Below are 20138 nucleotides of genomic sequence, written 5' to 3'. Positions count from 1 at the left end.
GGAATTTTGCTTTATATCTTTTATTGTATTTTTTTCGCATACATTTGGCATGCACTGTACCGTGAGTATGCTGTTCATGCTGACTTCTGTCTCTGCATTACAGTCCTGGAAGGTGCAGCTTTGCTCTATGTGAAGTGTTACTGTATGCAGATACACATTCATGCTGCCAATCTCTTGTGAAACTGGATTCGGATTGCTATATATGAATAACATGACTAACAATATCCAGGATTTTCTTTTTTGTTAAAATTTAAACATTTTTCTTTCTTTTTTATTTTGGAATTGTTTCACTTTACATAAGCTTTTGTTTTGAAAGTCTGAGCCGGACGCGTTACCCCAGTCTGTTAGACTTGACTCCGGCGTTGCTAAGATGAAAGCTCCATAGCAACCGACTCTCCAGAAAAGAAAAGTTGAGATTTTATATTTTTATGTTTCAATAGAGGTGAACACCGGAAGAAAATGGCGCGTCTCTTCCACACACGGAGGCCGGAGACAGGAGCGTTTCCTTGAAATAAAAATGCCAGCAACAAAGGTTTTAAAGCCCCAACCAGTGGAGGCGACAGGGAAAACCGTGGAGAAAAGCAAACCGGCAAAGGTGAAGGCGGTGACCGGAGCAGAGAGTGAACTCAAAGCGCCCGCTGTGCGTAAAAGCCGCGCGTCGAGCTGCCCGAGGTGTCCGCAGCGGGACAGGTGTGAGCGGGCCACCACCACTGGTACCGGTACCGCTACCTCCACCACAGCCTCCAAAACCACCTGTGAGAGGCGGAGAGCCAGGTCTACATCTGTGGCTCCCAAACCGACCAGCTCTGTGAAACATGGAGCTGTCAACCCGAGAAGCCGGGAACCGACCACCTGTCCGGGGCAGCGTCAGCAGCGCAGCGTCAGGCCCGAGACGAAGTACGCAAGTCAGAGGTGAGACAGGAGAGATGACACCCAGGGGTCCGTATGGCGTTTCTACAGTGATATGAGGATATGACTAAATACTCTTAACATGAAAACAAACTAATCTTAACAGGTAACATCACTAAGCTGTAAACATGTGAGTATTAAACTGTAGGAGCCATTTTATAAAAGAGTGTCTGATTTACAGCATGAAATATGAATGTTTTCATTTTATATATAATAGATGAATAAATAGATGCTTTATTTATGCCTTAGGGGAAATCCCTGTGTCCAGCAGCTCATTAGTAATACATTTAATAATAGTTGATAATAAATAATAAGATGATTTATTTATTATTACTATTATTATTATGATAATAATAAGTTTGAATATAAACAGTAAAACTAAAAATGTAGCCTGATAATGAAAATACAATGGATAAAAATAGATTAAAAACAGTAAGATAGATAAACAACAATAATAAAATAGATAAGAGGTAATAAGAAACATTTAAAACTCAAATACAATAAAATAAATGATTAAATGTAATAAATAATGGCCTTAAAACAGATAAAACTTATCCAATGAATTTGGCTGTGCACAACTTACAATAACTTAAACCTCTAAAAAAAAAATATGTTAATGTCTGTCTTTATGTCATTAACCATGTGATTACTTTTAGTTTTAATGTGGCACAATAGGAGATAAAAAAAAACTTCTTAAAGTGCCTCTGAAATCTCAGGAAGTCTGGAAGTGCTCCGGACACTAGAAACTATAAAGGTTGAGAAAGTGGAGGCACCTTCAGAGATCAGAGCTCAGGCCTCTCGCAGGCTGCATGTGGAAACGTGTGGAGGGATCCCGGTGATAAAGTATCCTGCTTCCCGCTGCTGTCTGCGGCCATCTGTTGCGGTGGATTAATCCCAAACGCTTTACCCCCCACTGTCATGACAGACCTTTCAGGTGAACTGTGTCAACGTCAGTGTAAACAGATGATTCGTCACAGTTTGAGTTGTTATTTCAGGCCCTCAGGAGCCACAGCAGCCATTTATTTTATCCTTTTTTGTTTTTAAATTACTTTGTCAAATTTTTATCTTCAGCTAAATTTCCAATATCACTCAGTAACTTTACAAAGATTATTATCATGTCAGTTCTGTTTGTGGTTTCTTCAACATCATTATTCTTTGCATGTTCACCAGAGTTGGACAGAGATTCTCTTAAAGCTCCGTATTTTCTTCTTCTTCTGTGTTTTATTTTGAAGTGTTGATCCATAAGAAGATATATTTGTGGTTTTAAGAACCAAAAACCATCTCAGTGTAGTTTTACATCTCCTCTCTCAGGCTTCTCTCTGGAGCTCTAGTAACAACAGGTCTGTGAGCCAATCAGAAGAGAGGAGGCTCTGAGCCTCTCTTCTGATTGGCTGACTGTTTTCTGAGTGATCCAATAAAAATAAAGCAGATTTCAGGTAAAAACACTCAGAGAAACCAAATCCTGCAAGGTTTGGATGGTGGGTCCAGGTGGGCGGGGCTTGGTGACTGCTTTGTTGTGACATCACAAAGTTCCAGAAGTCCTGACGGCTGGTTTTAAGGCTCAGTTTCTGAATACAGGCTGTGTGCATTTCTCTGTGGACTGAGGCTTTGATACTTTCACAGTATTAATATAGAAGCTAGAGCTGATCTATAATCACACTACACATGGACACAGATCTTTACACTCAGGTTGTTAAATATAAAGAAGTTAGTGTTTAAGTAGGAAGATGCAGGTTTGACTGACTCCTCCTACTCACCGTAGAGCATCAGCTGACGTCTGAAACCTTCATGTGTTTTTCTGTTTCAGTCACAAAGCTTTCACCGTCATCCCCCCGAACCCCAAGAAGAGGAGGGATATGCAGAGAAGTGAGTGGTCGTGTTGTGTGTTGTCAGTGTGGATGGATCCGTGTGGTGTTTTATGTCGTTGGGTTAATTGTTGTGTGATTGGTTGAGCAGAGGCGGAGGCGGAGCTCGCTGCTTTAGAGGAGCTTCGTCTGAGCAGAGCGATGGCTTACGTATCCATCAACCCCAGCAGTGTTGGTGAGACACACACACACACACACACACACACACACACGTAAAGACAGATCTGTGATGTCCAGTAGTATGGTGTGTTTTCTGACTGTGAGTGTGTGTGTGTGTGTGTGTGTGTGTGTGTGTGTGTGTGTGTACAGGGGGTTGTATGAGTCTGGAGGAAGTACGGTTGAAGCAGCAGCAGGAAATGATGGAAGCCAAGAGGAAACAGAAACCGGTCTGACAATTTAAACTCTATTTATTTATGTTCATATTTGACATTTAACAGAGACATGCAGAACCTTCAAGTGTCTTTATTTACATGTATTCGTATGAGTAGAATTCATTGTGTGTATTTTATTATTTCAGATGAAGACGCAGGTGATGGAGCAGACACCTGTCCTGATGCGCTGAGCGTCACGTCTCCTCTCGTCTCTGCCGGCAGCTCAACGTCTCGCTGTATCTGCAACTCGGAGTCAAATCCCATATTTAGAATAAGAAATCCACATGAAACCTGTGTTGTACAATCTTCAGTTTTTTTGTGTTTATTATTATTATTATTATTATTTTCCAGTATTGTAAACATTTCATTTCATTATATTTTATGTTTTGTACAAGGCTGTTTTGTGCCTGATATATGTTTTAAATGATGTGTGTCATATACAAAACATACGCTTGAAAGCGTCATTCAGCCAGATTACAAACAGATTATAAAGTATTACATTCATTTGGCAGCCATATTTTATTTAATGCAACTCACACTTTTTTCTCCGTCATAGGCTCCTGTACTCAGGCACAACAACACTCAAGATTTTAGATCATATTTAGATCAGATCCATAATGATGGTGCAGTTTTGTTTCTCCAACAACAAAGAATTACAGTCATAGAAGAAGAAGTGTGGTTTTATAGCTGTAGATGGAGTCTTCTGTTGTTGATGTGGCTCTTGGGTAATGTAGTATTTAACAATATGACATAAATTTAATATTTTGGATTTTTAGAGGGAGACTTGTGTTTTTGAAGCTCACTCAAAGTAAAGAATAGGATCGTACACCTGTGAGGTGTAATTTAAGTTCATGCACACCTTTCTCTCCTGTACCTTTTTTTTTTTTTTTTTTTTTCAGGCGTGGCCCATGAACACATCACGCCATTCTCCTCTGTTACATAAGCCATGCATTATAGAGGAATGTAAAGTGACTTGTATGGGCCGTCACTGTAAATGACTGTATCTACGCTCTCAGCGTGTTTTCACCTGGATCAGAGCAAAACCACAGGAAATAAACTGAGCTTTAATAACACTGTGTGTGTGTGTGTGTGTGTGTGTGTGTGTGTGTGTGGTGTGTGTGTGTGTGTGTGTGTGTGTGTTGCTCATGTTGTGGGGACCAAAATCTATTCACACAAGATAAACTGTGGTTCAGTCCTGCTTTTCAGACCCCAGCTGAAACACATTATTAAATCTTAAATCTCAGTTGTTTTCTTTGGCTTTTTCTTGTTTTTATAACATCCACTTTTTGAATTAAATTGTTAGTTCTCCCTGTTTCCTGCATCAGTTTGGGACTATTTTCAGCGGCGGATTAATCCACATTTGGTGCTCTTTTGAATATTTGTTGCAGCAGGACAGTGAGTGTGTTTGGGACTGAGTCAAAATAAACTGTGTTGTGTGTGTTCATGGTGATGAAGGAACGTCTCAGTGCAACAGTGTCCATCCATCGCACTTTACAGAATAAGCCGCCAGTCATTTGTTGACAGTGATGTTTACAACAAACCTTGTCTTCAGTGTCTGTTCTATGTTGCACTGTGGTCTATTAGCAATAACATTTCGTTTCCCTGCATGTTTATCATACATATATGTGGAAAGGATAATAAAAGCTGAACTTGAAGAACTTGAAAATTGATTTTGATGATACAAAATAAAAAATACTGATAAAAAAAGTAATTAAATGATAAAAACAAATACTGGGATCAGCCTGTAAAATACCTTCCGGGATTTGTTGACAATAAGAAAAATAAAGCATATGACCAGACTCATCATTTCAGGGTTAGTTAGGGCTGTTTAGTCTCCAGGGAAAAGTCAATTCAGCCACCTCCTGTCGTTCTCTCCTCCACCAGCAGAGGTCGTCTTCTGTTCATTTCAGAGGCAGTGAAGGTGACAGGGTGGACAGTGATGATGACCACACAGCACACTGTGTAAACGACGACCGACTTGTGTTTGACCAACATTTGGTTCCTCTCTAGAAATGCTCCATACAACAGACTTAAAATACCAGAGCAAGGCTGCAGCCAAACACTGTTGGATTACTATAGGTTTTCATTAGGATCATTCTGATGTTACGTTCAAGGTCTTTGCATAACAAACACACAAATTAAAGGACAGGGCGGTAAATGTCAGCGTCGTGCTGCTGTCCCGGGCATGCATAATTAAAATGTCATATTAGGTGACTGAAACACCCACATACGCATGCGTGACAGCTGTAATTGTTTTGTGTCGCCATGATTGTAGTTCTTTAAGCGACGCCATTCTGTGACGCAGGTGCTGCATTCAGGGGATCACCGTAAGCTGCGACTTTTCAATGCACCAGAAAATTACTACACATTTACTGATATTTGTGCAGTTAGCTTAAAAGACAGACACACTGTTTTTAAAACACAACACTATAAAAAAAATTAAAAAAACGTTCCTGAAATGAAAGCTTTGACTTTATAATATAGTGTGCTACTAAACTGAATTATTGGTAGTCTACTTTTTTTCCACATTACTTGCTAAATTCTTTCAATTTCCAAGCAAAAACACATATTTTTAGTGGACCTCAAGTCTGAAATACAAAAGAAGAAAAGATCATACCCTTTTTAAAATGTTTTGATCATATTTTTTATGACATCTGTATGTTAAGTGTATTTTATGTTATCTTATTTACTTTGTAGTAGAGTTCTTGTCCTTGTCTTATTCATTACATTTATTTTCTTTAAATCCTTATTGTTATTGATGTAATGTTGTTTTCAACATCAATAATATCTATTGCCTATATTGTTTTGTTTTTGTGTATTGTTGTTAGGTCTGTGTTCTGTAAAGTTTTGTAAATTGTGAGGGTAGAAAGTATTTCTCACATCCTTAAATGCAACCTTTAAAGCTGGCATTTGATTAGAATGTTGTTTTATGGCCATCATTTATTTTACTTAATAATTTATGTTTTAAGCTTCCCTCTTATTTATTCTATTTGTCATTGTCTTTTATCTTGATTTATTCTATCTTACTTAGTTTTTACATTATTTTTTAAAAATTTCTTTTAATTTTTAATATTATTATCCTCCACAATTTTTATTTCTTATGTGCATTAGTCTCAAATTGTTTTACTCTTTACATTTGAACATCTTATTGTCAGCTTGGTAGTCATCTGTAAAATATTTTTGAATAACATTAGTCTGTATTAAAGGTGCTTTACAAATAAACTTTGATTAGTTGTTTAGAATGTAAATCTCAAACCCAGAATATATCAACTTTTACTGGAGTCGTTCATTTTCACTTGATCTGCGTGTTCGTTTGGATTTACTGTTGTAGCTCATATTTCCGACTGCGCCTGAAGGCGGCATGATTCGGTGGCTGCTGAGCTGATCTTTGTGCGAACGAAGCAGAGCGGTCGCAGTTAGCAACGGACAGCAAACACACACAGAAAGACGCGAAAGACGGCGGAGGAGACAGCGTTTGGGCCTGAAAATTCACACAGAAGGCGATTATACAGTGACAGCGACGGCCTTAAAATGGTAAGAGAACATTTACAGATCTGAGAACGTAGGCTGGCGGCACTAAGAGCTAGCTGGCTAATGCTAAACGGTTAGCGAACTGTTTTCCTGACTCATTATTGAGGAGCCCGAGAAGCTAGGCTGCCATTTTACACCAGCAACACGGGCAGTTGGTCTCTTCTGGCCGCTCAGGTTGGCTCGGCGAATACTGTATTTTTGTTAAATATATCCTATATAACATTTTTATATCAAAAGGAATTATAAACATGATCCAAATAGGGACCGTAGGTTGATTGAAAGCTAGTCCACCTAGCGCCTACTGACAAGCTAAATGGCTAATCGAGCCTGAGAAGCTAATGATAGCTAGCAGTATTGCGTAGCAGACTCTGGCTCAATTTGCAGCCCAGCGTGAGGAAATCTAAACACATATTAAAAAATATTATCACTGTATAGCTTCATTGTATTTTATGAGATGGTTACAAGGCTGTAGTTTAGCTGACGATGCCACAGCTTGTGTTTAAACTGAACACATCGGCCCTCCACTGCTACAGAGTGAGGGATAGTGATTTGAACCTGACACAGGGCTCCCACACTCCTGGAATACCTGGAGAAACCTGGAGGGTTGAAAATCCTCTATTTCCAGGCCTGGAGGTGTTGAGGAAATTTGCTAAATAGGGTTGCATATTTGAAAAAAATTGGATTTCTGTTTCCTCTGAATGATCAGGACTCCTTGGTTGGAGGAAAATAATGCTGATCTCTTTATCCCCTCTCCTTGATTTTTAAATGGGGAAACAAACACAGTTGACATACCTGGTTGTTAATAACAAACTCTCGCTCGTTACCTGTTGTAATGGAAGTTTGTAAAAGGTTTATATGAAAAAGTTATAGCCTCTTTAGTTGGCAATATGTAGGAGCTCTGCACTTACATGAAATTATGTTTTATCTTATGAAGTTTTTTAAGCCAGTTGTTTATAAAAATGCATTTTCCACTCAGATAAAGTTGAAACCAAGTCAATATTTAATATTATAAGCTTGAATATCTTAATATTTAGTTCCAATGTGGCCTGATTATAATATTTGAGATTCATACAGGGCTCCCATACTCACCATAGTTTTAAAAATGTTATTTGGAGATATTAGGAAAAGGGAAAGATGATGAAGTTGAAAATTCTTGTCTTGGCTCATAGTTGTATATTATTTTTATGCTTTTATTCCCTCTGATTGATTGTTGTTGTTTATTGCTCACTGACAATTTCTCCTCACATTGTTCTTGATTTTAAAGTAGACAACAAATGTTTACAGTTGACAAAGTTGTTTTTGTTTTTGTTTTCTTTTAATTCACTTTGATTATAGAAGTTTTAAATAGTTATTCTTGATCTGGCAGTCACAGAAAACCATTGCAGGACTTTTTTGTTGACAAGGAGCAAGATTCCTTCAAGATCAAATGCGTCATCTTGGGATTTTTATGTCAGTAATGTTTTCCATGATTGTCCAGAGATATGCAGCAGTAGCTATTAGGACTACATGTGAATATATATTACATGATGTTAATACTTGACATAGCATCTAGTTTCTGTGTGGTGAAGTCTGCTGAATTTTTACTTTGCCTCATTACAAACAGGCTACAGTTTCCTTCAGTGTTTATATTGAGTGATGAGGCTCAGTTTTGCATGTGTAGACACATCTTATCCTCTCAGAAACAACCTGTTTGATTGGCAGGATCTGCGTGTTTATATAGACTTTAGAGTGGAAGTGTGTTGGTACTTAATGTAGTATCTACTGCAAGATGATAACATTGTATGTTTACCATGATGAAATAGCTGCAGACTTATCCATCCTCACATACATGGTTGTTCAGAGGCAGCAAAGAAAATATCCATATCCTCACTTACATACTTTCATCTGTTTTTTGTGGGATTTGTCAGTTTGAGGAGAAACGTGTATGTTCAGTCGACCTCTATAGCCTGAAGTAACACAATATTAATGCTGTGGAGCTGTTGGTGTGTTGCATTCAAAGATTCCTTGTTCTGCAGCTTTGAGAGGAATCTAGAATTTCCGTATTTGATGTAATGGAAATATCTATTTAAGGAGATTTTCTTCAGTGATGTTTATACTACTTAGAGCACGTGTTGCACCTGATATGCCCTTTCACAATAGCTCACTCACACACACACATAAGTGTTTAGTTGACTGATCCTTTCTCTGCTCAACATCATGCTGGCAGACAATCTGAAATCACTCTGCATTTGTGTTTGGCAGCCTAAAATGACTGGAGCACCTTCTATGGCAGCTCTGTTAGCAAATCAGCAGCATGTAAACAAGCTGTTATTAAAACTGAAACAATTAATTAATCATTGTTAATCATCTCACCAACTTGATGAGCAATAAACATTCACTTCAGTGGTTTCAGCCTCTCATATATGAATATTTGTTCATAAAGAAAATCATTGATATGTTAATTGATAATGAGAATAATTGTTAGTTGCAGCTAGAGCTGAAATGATTTGTCAATTGCCTGAAAATTAATTGGCAATTATTTGGTAATTGATTTAATTGTTTCAGTTGTTTTTTCAAGTAAAACTGCCAAACTGCTGCTGGTTTGTGCTTCTCAGGTGTGTGGGTGTAATGATTTTATTTGTCGTGTATCACTGTAAACTGAATGTTTTGTGTTTTGGACTGTTGGTTGGATAAAGCAAGACATTAGAAGATGTTATCTTGGGCCCTAGGAAACCCTGAAAATTGGCAGATAATTCAAAATGAAAATAATCGTTAGTTGCAGCCCCAGCCGTTATCATTAGAAACTGCCTGCTTGTTGATATTTGGTGTGAAACATGCAGTGAAGTCATTTCGCTCCTGCAGAAATCAGGATGTAAAGTCACGTCAGCCATGATCACACTGTCCTACCTCCTTTACCCTGTCTGACCCATCCAGGTCTGACTATTTAATATGTGCAAGGTGCTTTGAAGCGACGGCACTGACGGCAGTGATTGTAAAGTCAAACCAAAGGGGCCGTGAATCTGTGCTTGGCTGCTCCTCTGGATGCTGAGCAGAGCAACAGAAATCAAAAGCTGCTTACGCTAATGAAATGTCCTCCCTCGCTGCCTAACCCAGCATATGATCGGTTTGCGTGTACACACACACACACACACACACACACACACACACACACACACACACACACACACACAAACACACACACCTTACAAGCAAGTCAGTATTCAAGAGGTGCTCATCACTGTTGTTCAGATTCAGCTGAAGCTGTATCGCTCGTCATGACTCACCCTCCAAACCTGATGTTTTTGTTTCCGGCCACGAAAACTCAGATTTAAGGCAGGAACTGAAATCCTAAAATCAAAATGACGGACATGTTTCTGCCTCTGACTCTGCTCTCGGTGGAAATGGCAGGTTCTTATATATGTGTGTGTGTGTTGCTGTGGTTTGCCCTCTTTGTGTTTTTAAATGTAGGGTATTAGGTTGTTGAGTCTGGCCAGGACACACGGTGACCAGGGTAATCTGATTTACCAGGCTGAGCTTTTTTTCCCACGGATACCGCTCTCCCTCTTTCTTCCTCTCTGTCTCTCTCCACCACTCCCTGCATCCTTCCCGTTCTGCAAATCTCTCTCCTGCACTCCACTCGGGTTCATGAGTCGTGGTAATACCTGCAGTAAAGTCTTACTCAGTGTGAGAGAGTAGGAAGCAGCTGAATGCAGGTTCAGTTTGTCTGACAGCTACTTTGGCAGGTAACCAGTCACCACAGAGAAATCCTAATATGAAAATCTGCTGGGATTTTGTTTGGAGTCCCCTCACTGCTGCAGACAGCAGGGTAAGAATTTATTTTACCGGCCATTTTATTTAAATATAAAGAAACACACTTGCAACTGAGCAATTTGTTAGCGTGAGATTTGTTTTAGTTTGTTTTCTGCTGCTGGAAGCTGACAGCAGGTTTTAAACAGGATGGTGTGCTGGTTTCCCCTCTCAGTCCCCGACCAAACTTTCCCATCCCTCCATGGAAAGTTATTTTTGTTATCATACTGGTTCTTTGTTTTTGGTTGCACCAATGCTCGTTAGTGCTTTAGGCTGTGTAATCATTCATGTTTTAATTTTCTTTTTCCTCCTCACAACATAGTGTAAAAATTATCCTATTGATGGTGTTGACTCTGATGTCCACAGGGGATTTTAGTCACATGAAGGTTTTTTTTTTTGGTCGAAAACAGGGTGAAAATAGAAATAAACAAACTTAGAGATGCACCGATCCAACTTTTTCTTCCCCGATACTGATTTCTGATTTCTGCGCCCTCTTTTACCCAGATTAAAATCTATGTAGGGATCATTTTAATGTAAAGTAACGTGAAGACAGTAATTATCTTGACTGAACGTAACTGATGGCAAGTTTTACAATATCAATGACAATGAAACTGTATTTATTGTGTACACAGTCCATTTAATTACGTCACTATTGGATTGGAGCATCCCTAATACTAGCAGATGTTTTTATTATTGGTCGCGGGAAGTAGCATCATCACAAACATAAACAGACCCACTGCAGAACTTGTTGACAGTCTTGTTGCTGCTGCCCAGACGCATATAGTCTAGTTGGTCCCTGAAATGCACACGTTCCTTGAAACAAGTCATGACCTTTGAACCTTGCTGCCTTCCTGCCTCGTGTAAAAGAGGAGCATGCCGCAGTTGTTGACGACCAGACTCAGGATTCCTGTTTCACAACAAACTTTTTAGAAACTGTTGCCTCTCAGCAAAGACGTCCACATCCTGTTCGCCCACGTCACACGATCTGTGAAACTGATAATGGTCGTGGCGCACATCTAATACCGTGTGGTGTGGGAATCTGAAATCTGATCCTGACGCTGCCGTGAAGGGCACCTTTCTTACCGCCGGTGAATAGAGGCACAGGAGACAGAGAGACCAAACACACTAGCTTCTGTAGTCGAATGGCTACTCTGAGGTATTGTCTGCCCCAGTTGCCATGGCAACTGTCGGAGCACCTCAGGTAGGTAGGGCTGCCTCTCTGAGTCGAGCGAGGATCCGCTGAAGAGCAGCGGAGGCCTGAACGGGTCTGGAGTCTGGGCCGAGCCGCGTGGGCTCGCTGCCGTCAGGCCCGGCTCGGTGTCCATCAGTCAACACACCGACCAGCGTCCGGACCCTGTGTGAGCAAACACTGAGTTCAGGGTGGGAGAGAAACACACGACATCTCTGGAAATGAAAGACTTTCTTTTGTAAAAATCTTTTTCCACATTTGTGTCTCAGCGTCGTGGCTGTTCTGTGGATATTTAATCAAGTTAACCAAATGTGACTTTATTTCCTAAATTAACTAAAATGTGACTCTGGTTTCCTCTTTGTAGATAGCATGCAGAGGCTTTGCTTTTTAATATCAAAATATCAAACCATATCTCAGATTATCCATTAAAACATGCAGGATTCAACATATTGGTGGGCAGCGTGCATGCTAATCGGGCAGCAGCTAACAGTTAATTTCATTATCGATTTTCTTAATCTAATGGTATTGTCTATAAAAAATGTGAAAAGTACCTGTTATTTATATTATATATATTTTAATGAAAATATTTGCCAGTTAATTTCTCTGGATTTGATGTATTAATGTGAGATGTTGAACATACAGATGCAGCAGGTTCAGCAGAGATGTGTTTCTGTGTGGTGGTTGTATTATAGCAGTTGGTGGCTGTTGGAGGGGAGCGGTGGCAGCAGATTGCAGCTGCAGTGCTGTGGTCAGTCTGTGGGGGCGGGGGCGGGTGGGGGTGGGGGTGGGGATGCTGGAGACAGAGGCTGGGCGTGGGGAGAGGACGACAGATTTTAGTGACTGATGAAGGCCTAATCCAAGTCTTGATGTGCCTGGAGTTTACTGCTGTGTCAAGGCTTTTCCTCTGACTCAGTGCCTCCTCGATTTTATCATCCTTGCCCGTGGTGTTGCTTGGGGAGCCAGAATTGGAAAAAGTGCCGCAGTATATGACTTGAAAAATTATAAAACACGACTGTTTTAATAATCAATCAATAATTTAAGTCAATTATCAAGCAAGTATGTCAGACAAACTGTGTGTCAAACAAAACAAGCAAACTGAAGATGTCGCGTTGGACACGTTGGATTCTTTGTGTTTCAAATTAATTAAAAATAGATTTTTGTTTACAGTAATTTCCATATTGCTTTGTTTCAGTCGCTCTTTCTGTTGTGATATCGGAGTTGTTTTCATATTGATGATATTAGGCCTGCTGTTGGTCCTCAACTCTGATTTAAGCAATAGTGACATTATTCAGCTGTCGTCTGCTTCTGATTTAGTGAAGAGTCGTGGAGTCGTGTGGCAGAAACTAGGCTTTAAACAATTAATCGATTGGCTGACAAATTCATAATGTTGATAGGAGATGAAGTAATTTTTTCAAGCAGAATGCACCTAGTTGCAGCTTTAAATTTGCAGACAGTCGCTTGTTTTATTCAGCACTAAACTGAATATGTAATATCTAACAAAACAAGCAATTTGAAGACATGACTTTGGGAAATTTTATCCAAATTTTTTATAATTTTATAATGTTTTCTCAAACAAAATTAATTGTTAATTAAACGAAGTTCAGTTGCAGCCTTAGTAGAAATAATGATCAGTTTTCTGTGCAGTGCAAAAAAATAATTGCTGTGTAAATATCTAAATATAGTGAAGTGTGTCCACAAACACACAGATTTTCTGTGTTGTTTAAAGACCCATATTTCAGTATTTTTGGTTTCCAGTCTTCAGAGGCAGCACCACATGTTGGCACTGCCACATCACTGAAGCTGCTCAGACGTCAGGTGCTCATTCATTGTCTGGTGGCGGCAGCCAGGACTCGTCAACAGGGACAGGAAGTAAACAGAGCAGGTCGCTCCGCTTCCTCCCCCCTTCCACTGACAGACTGTTGCACTTGGGTCACGTCCTGAGTCTCTGGCCCTAATAGCTGTGAATGGCCAGAGACAGGCAGCGCTGCATGCCTGGTCCTTCTAAATATAGCAGCGCTGCCTACATGTACACAGCAGTTTCTACCAGTACGCCCTCCCTTTAGTCTCTCTGGTTGTTTTAGGCTGTTTCCACACAGCTACATATTCTGGTTTGTCCTTTTCTGATAATGCTCTTAAACGTTCCGGGATGTCGATATCAACTTGTGTTACATGCTCTGGCTTGATGCTTGCTATTAATGGATGTCTTATTTTAATTCCACAGTTGCCTCTGGTGGAATAAATCAGATTTAATTGCTCTTGTGGCAGCTTTGGATGCAACTAATGATATGATGATGTTAATATAATGATAATGATGTTATTTTCTCATGAATCCGTTAATAGTTTATACTATTAAAATGTCTGAAAATATGAAAAAAGGCCCAACAACATTTCCCAGAATCCAAGGTCGCCATCTTGTATAGCTTGTTTTGTCTAGTCGTCACAAATTCAGACGTTCAGTTTAACGTGAAATAAAACAAAAAAAGCAGCACGTCCTTACATGTGGGAGGAAAATGTTTGTCATTTTTTTCTTAATTTAAAACCAGTTTGTCGATTGATCTCTAATTTGGATTATAGCTGTCTGATACAAGTTTCGTGTCACATGCACTTCCCTGAACTTGACGTGTGTCGTGAGTCCATGTGGGGCTGAATGCAGCTTTTCATAACAACATCTGTGTCACATGAAGAGAGGAACGTAATTATTGAATTTCCACATGCAAACTTTTCAGCCTTGGACCAGAATGAGTTTTCTGTCTTTTAGTTTAGCATGTAGTAAATACATAATATTTATTTGCTAAGGTAGATCATTTGTGCCGTCTTGTTATCTCTGTCTGCTGCTTAATTTAGAGCAGATTGAAGTTTTCCACTCTGACATATCAAAGAGTTTTTTTTCTATTGATCCCTGTCCAAAAAAACCTTGTTAATTCCATTGTACTACAGTTCAGTAAAACAATAAAACATGAAAATGTCAAGGAGGTGAGAAGTTTTTAGAGCTACGTGATGTGCAAATAATCAGCAGAGTCATCGATGCCCAGTGTGAAAGGTGTGTCAGTCTTTCCTCCGTTTTCTGTCTCGTCAGTTTCTGCGTTTCCTTTTCTCTGGCTTGAAAGATGTCGATGCTGCAAACTGTGGCGTTCGTTTACCTTCGCCTCGTGTCCTGACAGCGGGGATGAAATTACAGCTTTAGGTCTGTCAATTAGCCTTAATGAACCTGCTTCGTTGGACTGTCATCGGGGTCGCTGTTGAACCAGCTGAGTTGATGCTTGTGATCGTGACCTGATGTCATATTTAAACATTTAGATTTGAGTGTTTTTCAGATTCATCTCCAAGCTATATTTATGTATGTATTTTTTTTTTTTAAAGTAATACTCCTTGAAATCTTAATAACTAGTACAACATTGCTGGATGTGATAAAACTCTAAGCACGACATAAAGGCTTTTAGACAAATGCTTCAATGGAAAAACTGGCTCATATTAAGCAAGAAGAAAGACATTGTGTTGACAGTACTGGTGAAGGAAATCATGCAGGTGCTGAAGTGGACTAATCTGTCATTAGCTGTGTGACGTCAGAGTGTGGTCAGCACCGTTTCTATACAGGGATCAGAGCCAGGTGGCAGCAGATAAATCCATATAACCTACCCGGATAACTAGTTTGACAACTGAGTCTCCTCTAACTGATTTTTGTTACTAATCCAGTGGATCACCTTTTATCTCCATGTTTTTATGCAAATCAAAGATCATTAATCAAAAATGCGTTCTTTCTTTTCCTTATTTCCTCCTCAGGTCATCTGGTGAGGAGCGCCGCAGCTTTTAGGTGGAGGAGTGGCAGACAGCGCCACCCAGGTGTGCAGAGTGGGACTGCATCCCGTCTCACAACCCGACGACCAGCTTCCCCGACGCGCCCCCGCCGCCGCCAGATGGACAGCAAACTCTGAGAGCAGAGCGAGTCAGGACAGAAATCAACCGCGGAGAGGAGCCGGGGGGAGAACGCTCGCCGGAGCAGGACAGGGAGGGCATTGGTAGGGAGAGGAGAGGAGCGGACAAGGGGCTCTACGATGTCGTCGAACAGGACCCAGAACCCCCACGGACTGAAACAGATAGGCCTGGACCAGATATGGGACGACCTGCGGGCTGGCATCCAGCAGGTGTACACACGGCAAAGCATGGCCAAGTCACGCTACATGGAACTCTACACGTATCCTGTGAGATCGGGAGGGTTGGCGCTGTGTGGCTGTGATGATACGTTTGAATGTTGTGTGGATTTTTATTGACACGTCTCTAGAGCTGAAACGATTAATCTATTACTCATGATCAATTGTGGTTTTTAGGCAAAACTCACTGATTCTAACTGAACATATTTGAGGTTTGGATCTGACAGTTTTACAAACCAAAAAGTTAATTGAGAAAATAATTGGCAAATCAACTGAACCACATACAAGTCTAAGCTTTAAGAACAAGTGAAAACAATAATACATATTTAATTATTCACCATATTTACTGTCTCATTCATCGTCCTAATAGCTGATTATTCAACTACAGTGGCGCTCAGCAAATATTTACTAGTATTTTACCAGTTGTTCAGTTAGTAGCCACCACTGCTGTGTGTGTGTGTTGTAGTGTTAATGTCACTGGCTTGTTACTTCCTTCTCTCTCAAACCTAAACCTGTTTTTTATAGCTGTATGTAGCTGATGTAATACGTTACAACAAGAGTCTTGAAAGCAGGAAACAAACTTTCCCTTCAAAATATCGTCCTGTGCTTTTTATAATCACTGAACAAAGTTTGAGTCAAAGCAAGTTTTTATTTCAGGTAGAGAAAAGTGCATTTTTGTTGTTCATCATCAGGAGGTGTTGGTCTACGATTGACTTTAATGAAAAATGTGAGTAAACAATTTAATCACCCTAAAAACTCCATGACATTGAGTGTTCAGCACATACCTGAGAGATGACTTTCTCTGAGGGTATGTTTTGTAGTTTGACACCTTTGCTTTTTCTTACGCACCTTCCCACCACTAAAGGTCATTTTTTTCCCCTGAAGCACTAAAACTCACCGAGCCATATAAGCTCAAAGCTGTTCCCCCGTCCTGTCGGGCAAGAAGAACAACACTCACTTAAACTATACACAAGCCAGAATCCGTCAGTGACACGTTTGTCTTTCAGGCAACATGTTCACCACTGGTCACTGATGACAGCAGCTTTATAGAGAGTCTTCAAAGACGTCCTCATTACACTACAAATAACACAATGTGCGGCAAGCAAAAAGATGAATGTAAGGTTCAACAGTATAGTTTCAGTCTTGGTGAGAGCTCCTTCTCTGTGTTCACTCCTTAACCCCTCCCTCAGACATGTATATAACTATTGTACCAGTGTCCACCAGTCCAGCCAGGGCAGGGGCTCGGTGCCCCCAGCCAAGCCCTCCAAAAAGTCCACCACTCCGGGTGGGGCTCAGTTTGTAGGCCTGGAGCTCTACAAGCGACTCAAGGAGTTCCTGAAGAACTATTTGACCAGCCTGCTCAAGGTGAGTCCACACACACACACACACACACACACACAAGAACCTTAAACCTCAAACCTCCTACGCTACGACACACACACACACAGTGATACGTCTGCATTTTAGCTTCCCTCTCTTCCCGTCCTCATGTCCTCTTTCCCTTGCTTCTTTCAGGATGGAGAGGATTTAATGGACGAGTGTGTGTTGAAGTTTTACACCCAGCAGTGGGAGGATTACCGTTTCTCTAGTAAGGTCCTCAACGGGATCTGCGCCTACCTCAACCGCCACTGGGTCAGACGAGAGTGTGATGAGGGACGCAAGGGCATTTATGAGATATACTCTGTAAGTCTGACACATGCACGGGCCTCTCTTCTGTTCTTATACGTCGTCAGTGTTCAACATGTTTGTGGGTGACGCTGGTCTCAGTGGTCATAGCTATTTAAACACAAAATACATACGTTTCCATTCTTATGTCGGATAGAATTTAGAGATTAGAGAAATGCAGTTCTACCATCGTGTAATGAAACCGTTGTGCTTCATGTTTGTGGTTTAAAAGTAAATGTTTCCACCAGAATTTATTTACTTTAATAGTTAAAGTGCAGAATGAGACGTCAGCTTTTGACCAGTCGCATTAAGACCTAAAAAGTTGTCGCCAACTGTGATCAAAAGGAACAGAGACGAGTCACAGACACGCAGCCTAGAGTCTTGACCTTTTGTTAATCTCGTCATTCTCCTTCCCCCCCCCCTCCTCTCTCACACTGCTGTTTCCTCCCAGCTGGCACTTGTGACCTGGAGGGAGTGTTTATTCCGACCCCTCAACAAACAGGTGTGTTTAGCTTCTTTTTGTAGAAGTAAAGTGAGAAATAACAAAGTGGTGCAACACAGTGATTAAAGACATGCAGTTGACAGTATTCTGTGTTTTTGTGCTTTAATCTCACCTGGAGGAAAAAAAAAATCTGTATTTCTTCATTTTAATAATCATGAACTAAACTAGTCTCTGTCTTCCAGGTAACAAATGCTGTGCTGAAGCTGATAGAGAGAGAGAGGAATGGTGAGACCATTAACACCAGACTGATCAGCGGTGTGGTCCAGTCTTATGGTAGGTCCAAGTAAAGAGAGTCAACCATCTGTTAAAGGCAGACGTCAGAAAGAGGGAGGGGGCAGAAAGCCTTTTACTCATAACTCTGATCCATGAGGGTGAAGCCCTCGCTGAGACTGGTCACCGAGGGGAAATGTCAATCTTAACATCTACCTGTTTAACCCCCTCCAGGCCAATCACAGCGTCTACCTGTAAAGTTTGATTTTTTTTCTTAAAAACGAAACTTTCTGCATCCCTCTGGCTGTGAGAGTCGTTTTGATATAGATTATATGGCATGTCTGCAGCGGTGGCATAAACAGAAACGCATGACCATGTTTCTTTGAGTGTATTTGACCTGTAATCTTAGTGGCATTTATAATATTGATCGATTTGTGAAAATGTAATCCAGATGTTTCGTTCAGAACACCTGCAGCAGGATGTACAAAATATAAATAACTAAATAAAATATGAAAGGGTGTGTATATACATATATATACATATATATAAAGTATAAAGCTGTGGAAACAACATAAGTCGACCATCATGTGGTTTTAATTTGCCATCCTGACATATAACACCTCGCCTCTCCTCCCGCAGTCGAGCTGGGCCTGAACGAAGAGGACGCCTTCGCCAAAGGCCCGACGCTGTCCGTGTACAAAGAGTACTTTGAATGTCAGTTCCTCACTGACACAGAACGTTTCTACACACGTGAGAGCACGGAGTTCCTGCAGCAGAACCCTGTCACCGAGTACATGAAGAAGGTAGGCAGCCGTTCACCGCCACTATGTACAGTTATGAACGAATGAACGGGCAGATTTCATAAGAATTTTTGTTCTGCTGTTGAAGAAGAGTTTCTCTGACTGTGTCTTTGGAGTTGAACTGTGAGTAGAAAGCAATAAGCTTGAATTGAAGACATGTATGTGTAGACTGTGTTTGTGTTAATGCTCATTTTTGTGTGTGTGTGTGTGTGTGGTTTTTATCCTCAGGCGGAGGCACGTCTGCTGGAGGAGCAGCGGCGTGTGCAGGTTTACCTCCATGAATCCACCCAGGATGAACTGGCCAGGAAGTGTGAGCAGGTCCTCATAGAGAAACACCTGGAGATCTTCCACACCGAGTTTCAGAACCTGCTGGACGCTGACAAGAATGAAGGTAAACCCGCGATTATTTCCCTCACGCTGATTTAACATTATTTAAACATATTCAGACCAGTCAGTGGTTTGGAAGATGTTTTTAAATTGCTTAATATCAGTTTAACTGTTTGCTAATTACAAATGATCCAAACCCTAAAAGCAAAGCAGGATTTTTGGAGGGAAGGTTTGTGGTTTTCTGTATTAAAACTGTGTCATTAAAACATGAAAAGAGCAGCAGAAGATGTGAAGTAGTGATTAAATGTGTATCTAACCTGATGATATTCCACATGCAGCTTGATAACTTATTCAAGAGCTCCCTGATTTTCAAATACTGGAGAACGTAATTCAGAATTATTCAGTTGATTCATCTTCAGATGTTCGTGATAATTAGTAAAAGTTGAACAGTTTGTATTGCAGTGTCACGATTGTTTTCCCTCTCAAATGATCCTCAGCAGGGAACGCACAGCGGCACATTAACCAGACAGCAGCCAAAAGTTTAATTTTAGCCGTTATGACATAATGTTAATTAGCTGCGGATGATTAAATCAGCCGCCGGTGACATTTGTCAGTTAAAGCGGTGAAAGGCTCCAGCAGCTAAAAATAACAAGATGTTTTTTTTTTTAACTCTGCGAATAATCTGACAGCAGATCCTCACGTCACCACCGGGTTTTTATTTCAGAGGTGCTTGTCTCTTAAATGACTAACGGGTCAGTAACTCTGTTGTCGCTCTCCTCCTCCTCCTCCTCCTCCTCCTCCTCCTCCTCCTCCTCCTCCTCCTCCTCCTCCGTCT

The 20138-nt window shown here is 40.6% G+C and overlaps 2 protein-coding genes across 2 annotated transcripts in view; both read left to right on the top strand.

Annotated features, from left to right (window-relative positions):
- Positions 1 to 337: 337 nt before the first annotated feature.
- Positions 338 to 4817, top strand: zgc:194621 (uncharacterized protein LOC795037 homolog). Its single transcript, XM_056363965.1, has 5 exons — positions 338 to 912; positions 2717 to 2775; positions 2866 to 2949; positions 3084 to 3160; positions 3292 to 4817. Exons 1-5 carry the CDS (start codon positions 518 to 520, stop codon positions 3334 to 3336), a joined length of 660 nt encoding a protein of 219 aa, XP_056219940.1. The 5' UTR covers positions 338 to 517; the 3' UTR covers positions 3337 to 4817.
- A 1697-nt stretch (positions 4818 to 6514) lies between these two features.
- LOC130161104 (cullin-1) overlaps positions 6515 to 20138 on the top strand; it is a 19618-nt gene continuing 5994 nt past the window's right edge. The window contains exons 1-8 of the mRNA XM_056364100.1: positions 6515 to 6679; positions 15432 to 15843; positions 16990 to 17164; positions 17315 to 17482; positions 17916 to 17966; positions 18149 to 18239; positions 18816 to 18979; positions 19205 to 19367. Of these exons, the coding sequence (XP_056220075.1) occupies positions 15704 to 15843; positions 16990 to 17164; positions 17315 to 17482; positions 17916 to 17966; positions 18149 to 18239; positions 18816 to 18979; positions 19205 to 19367 (952 nt within the window). The 5' untranslated portion in view covers positions 6515 to 6679; positions 15432 to 15703. The remainder of the gene's footprint in view (positions 6680 to 15431; positions 15844 to 16989; positions 17165 to 17314; positions 17483 to 17915; positions 17967 to 18148; positions 18240 to 18815; positions 18980 to 19204; positions 19368 to 20138) is intronic.

The sequence above is a fragment of the Seriola aureovittata genome, chromosome 20 (genome assembly GCF_021018895.1).
Source record: "Seriola aureovittata isolate HTS-2021-v1 ecotype China chromosome 20, ASM2101889v1, whole genome shotgun sequence".
NCBI lineage: Eukaryota > Metazoa > Chordata > Actinopteri > Carangiformes > Carangidae > Seriola > Seriola aureovittata.
Note: the sequence above shows the minus strand (reverse complement) of the source record. Positions and strands in the feature narration are given on the sequence as shown.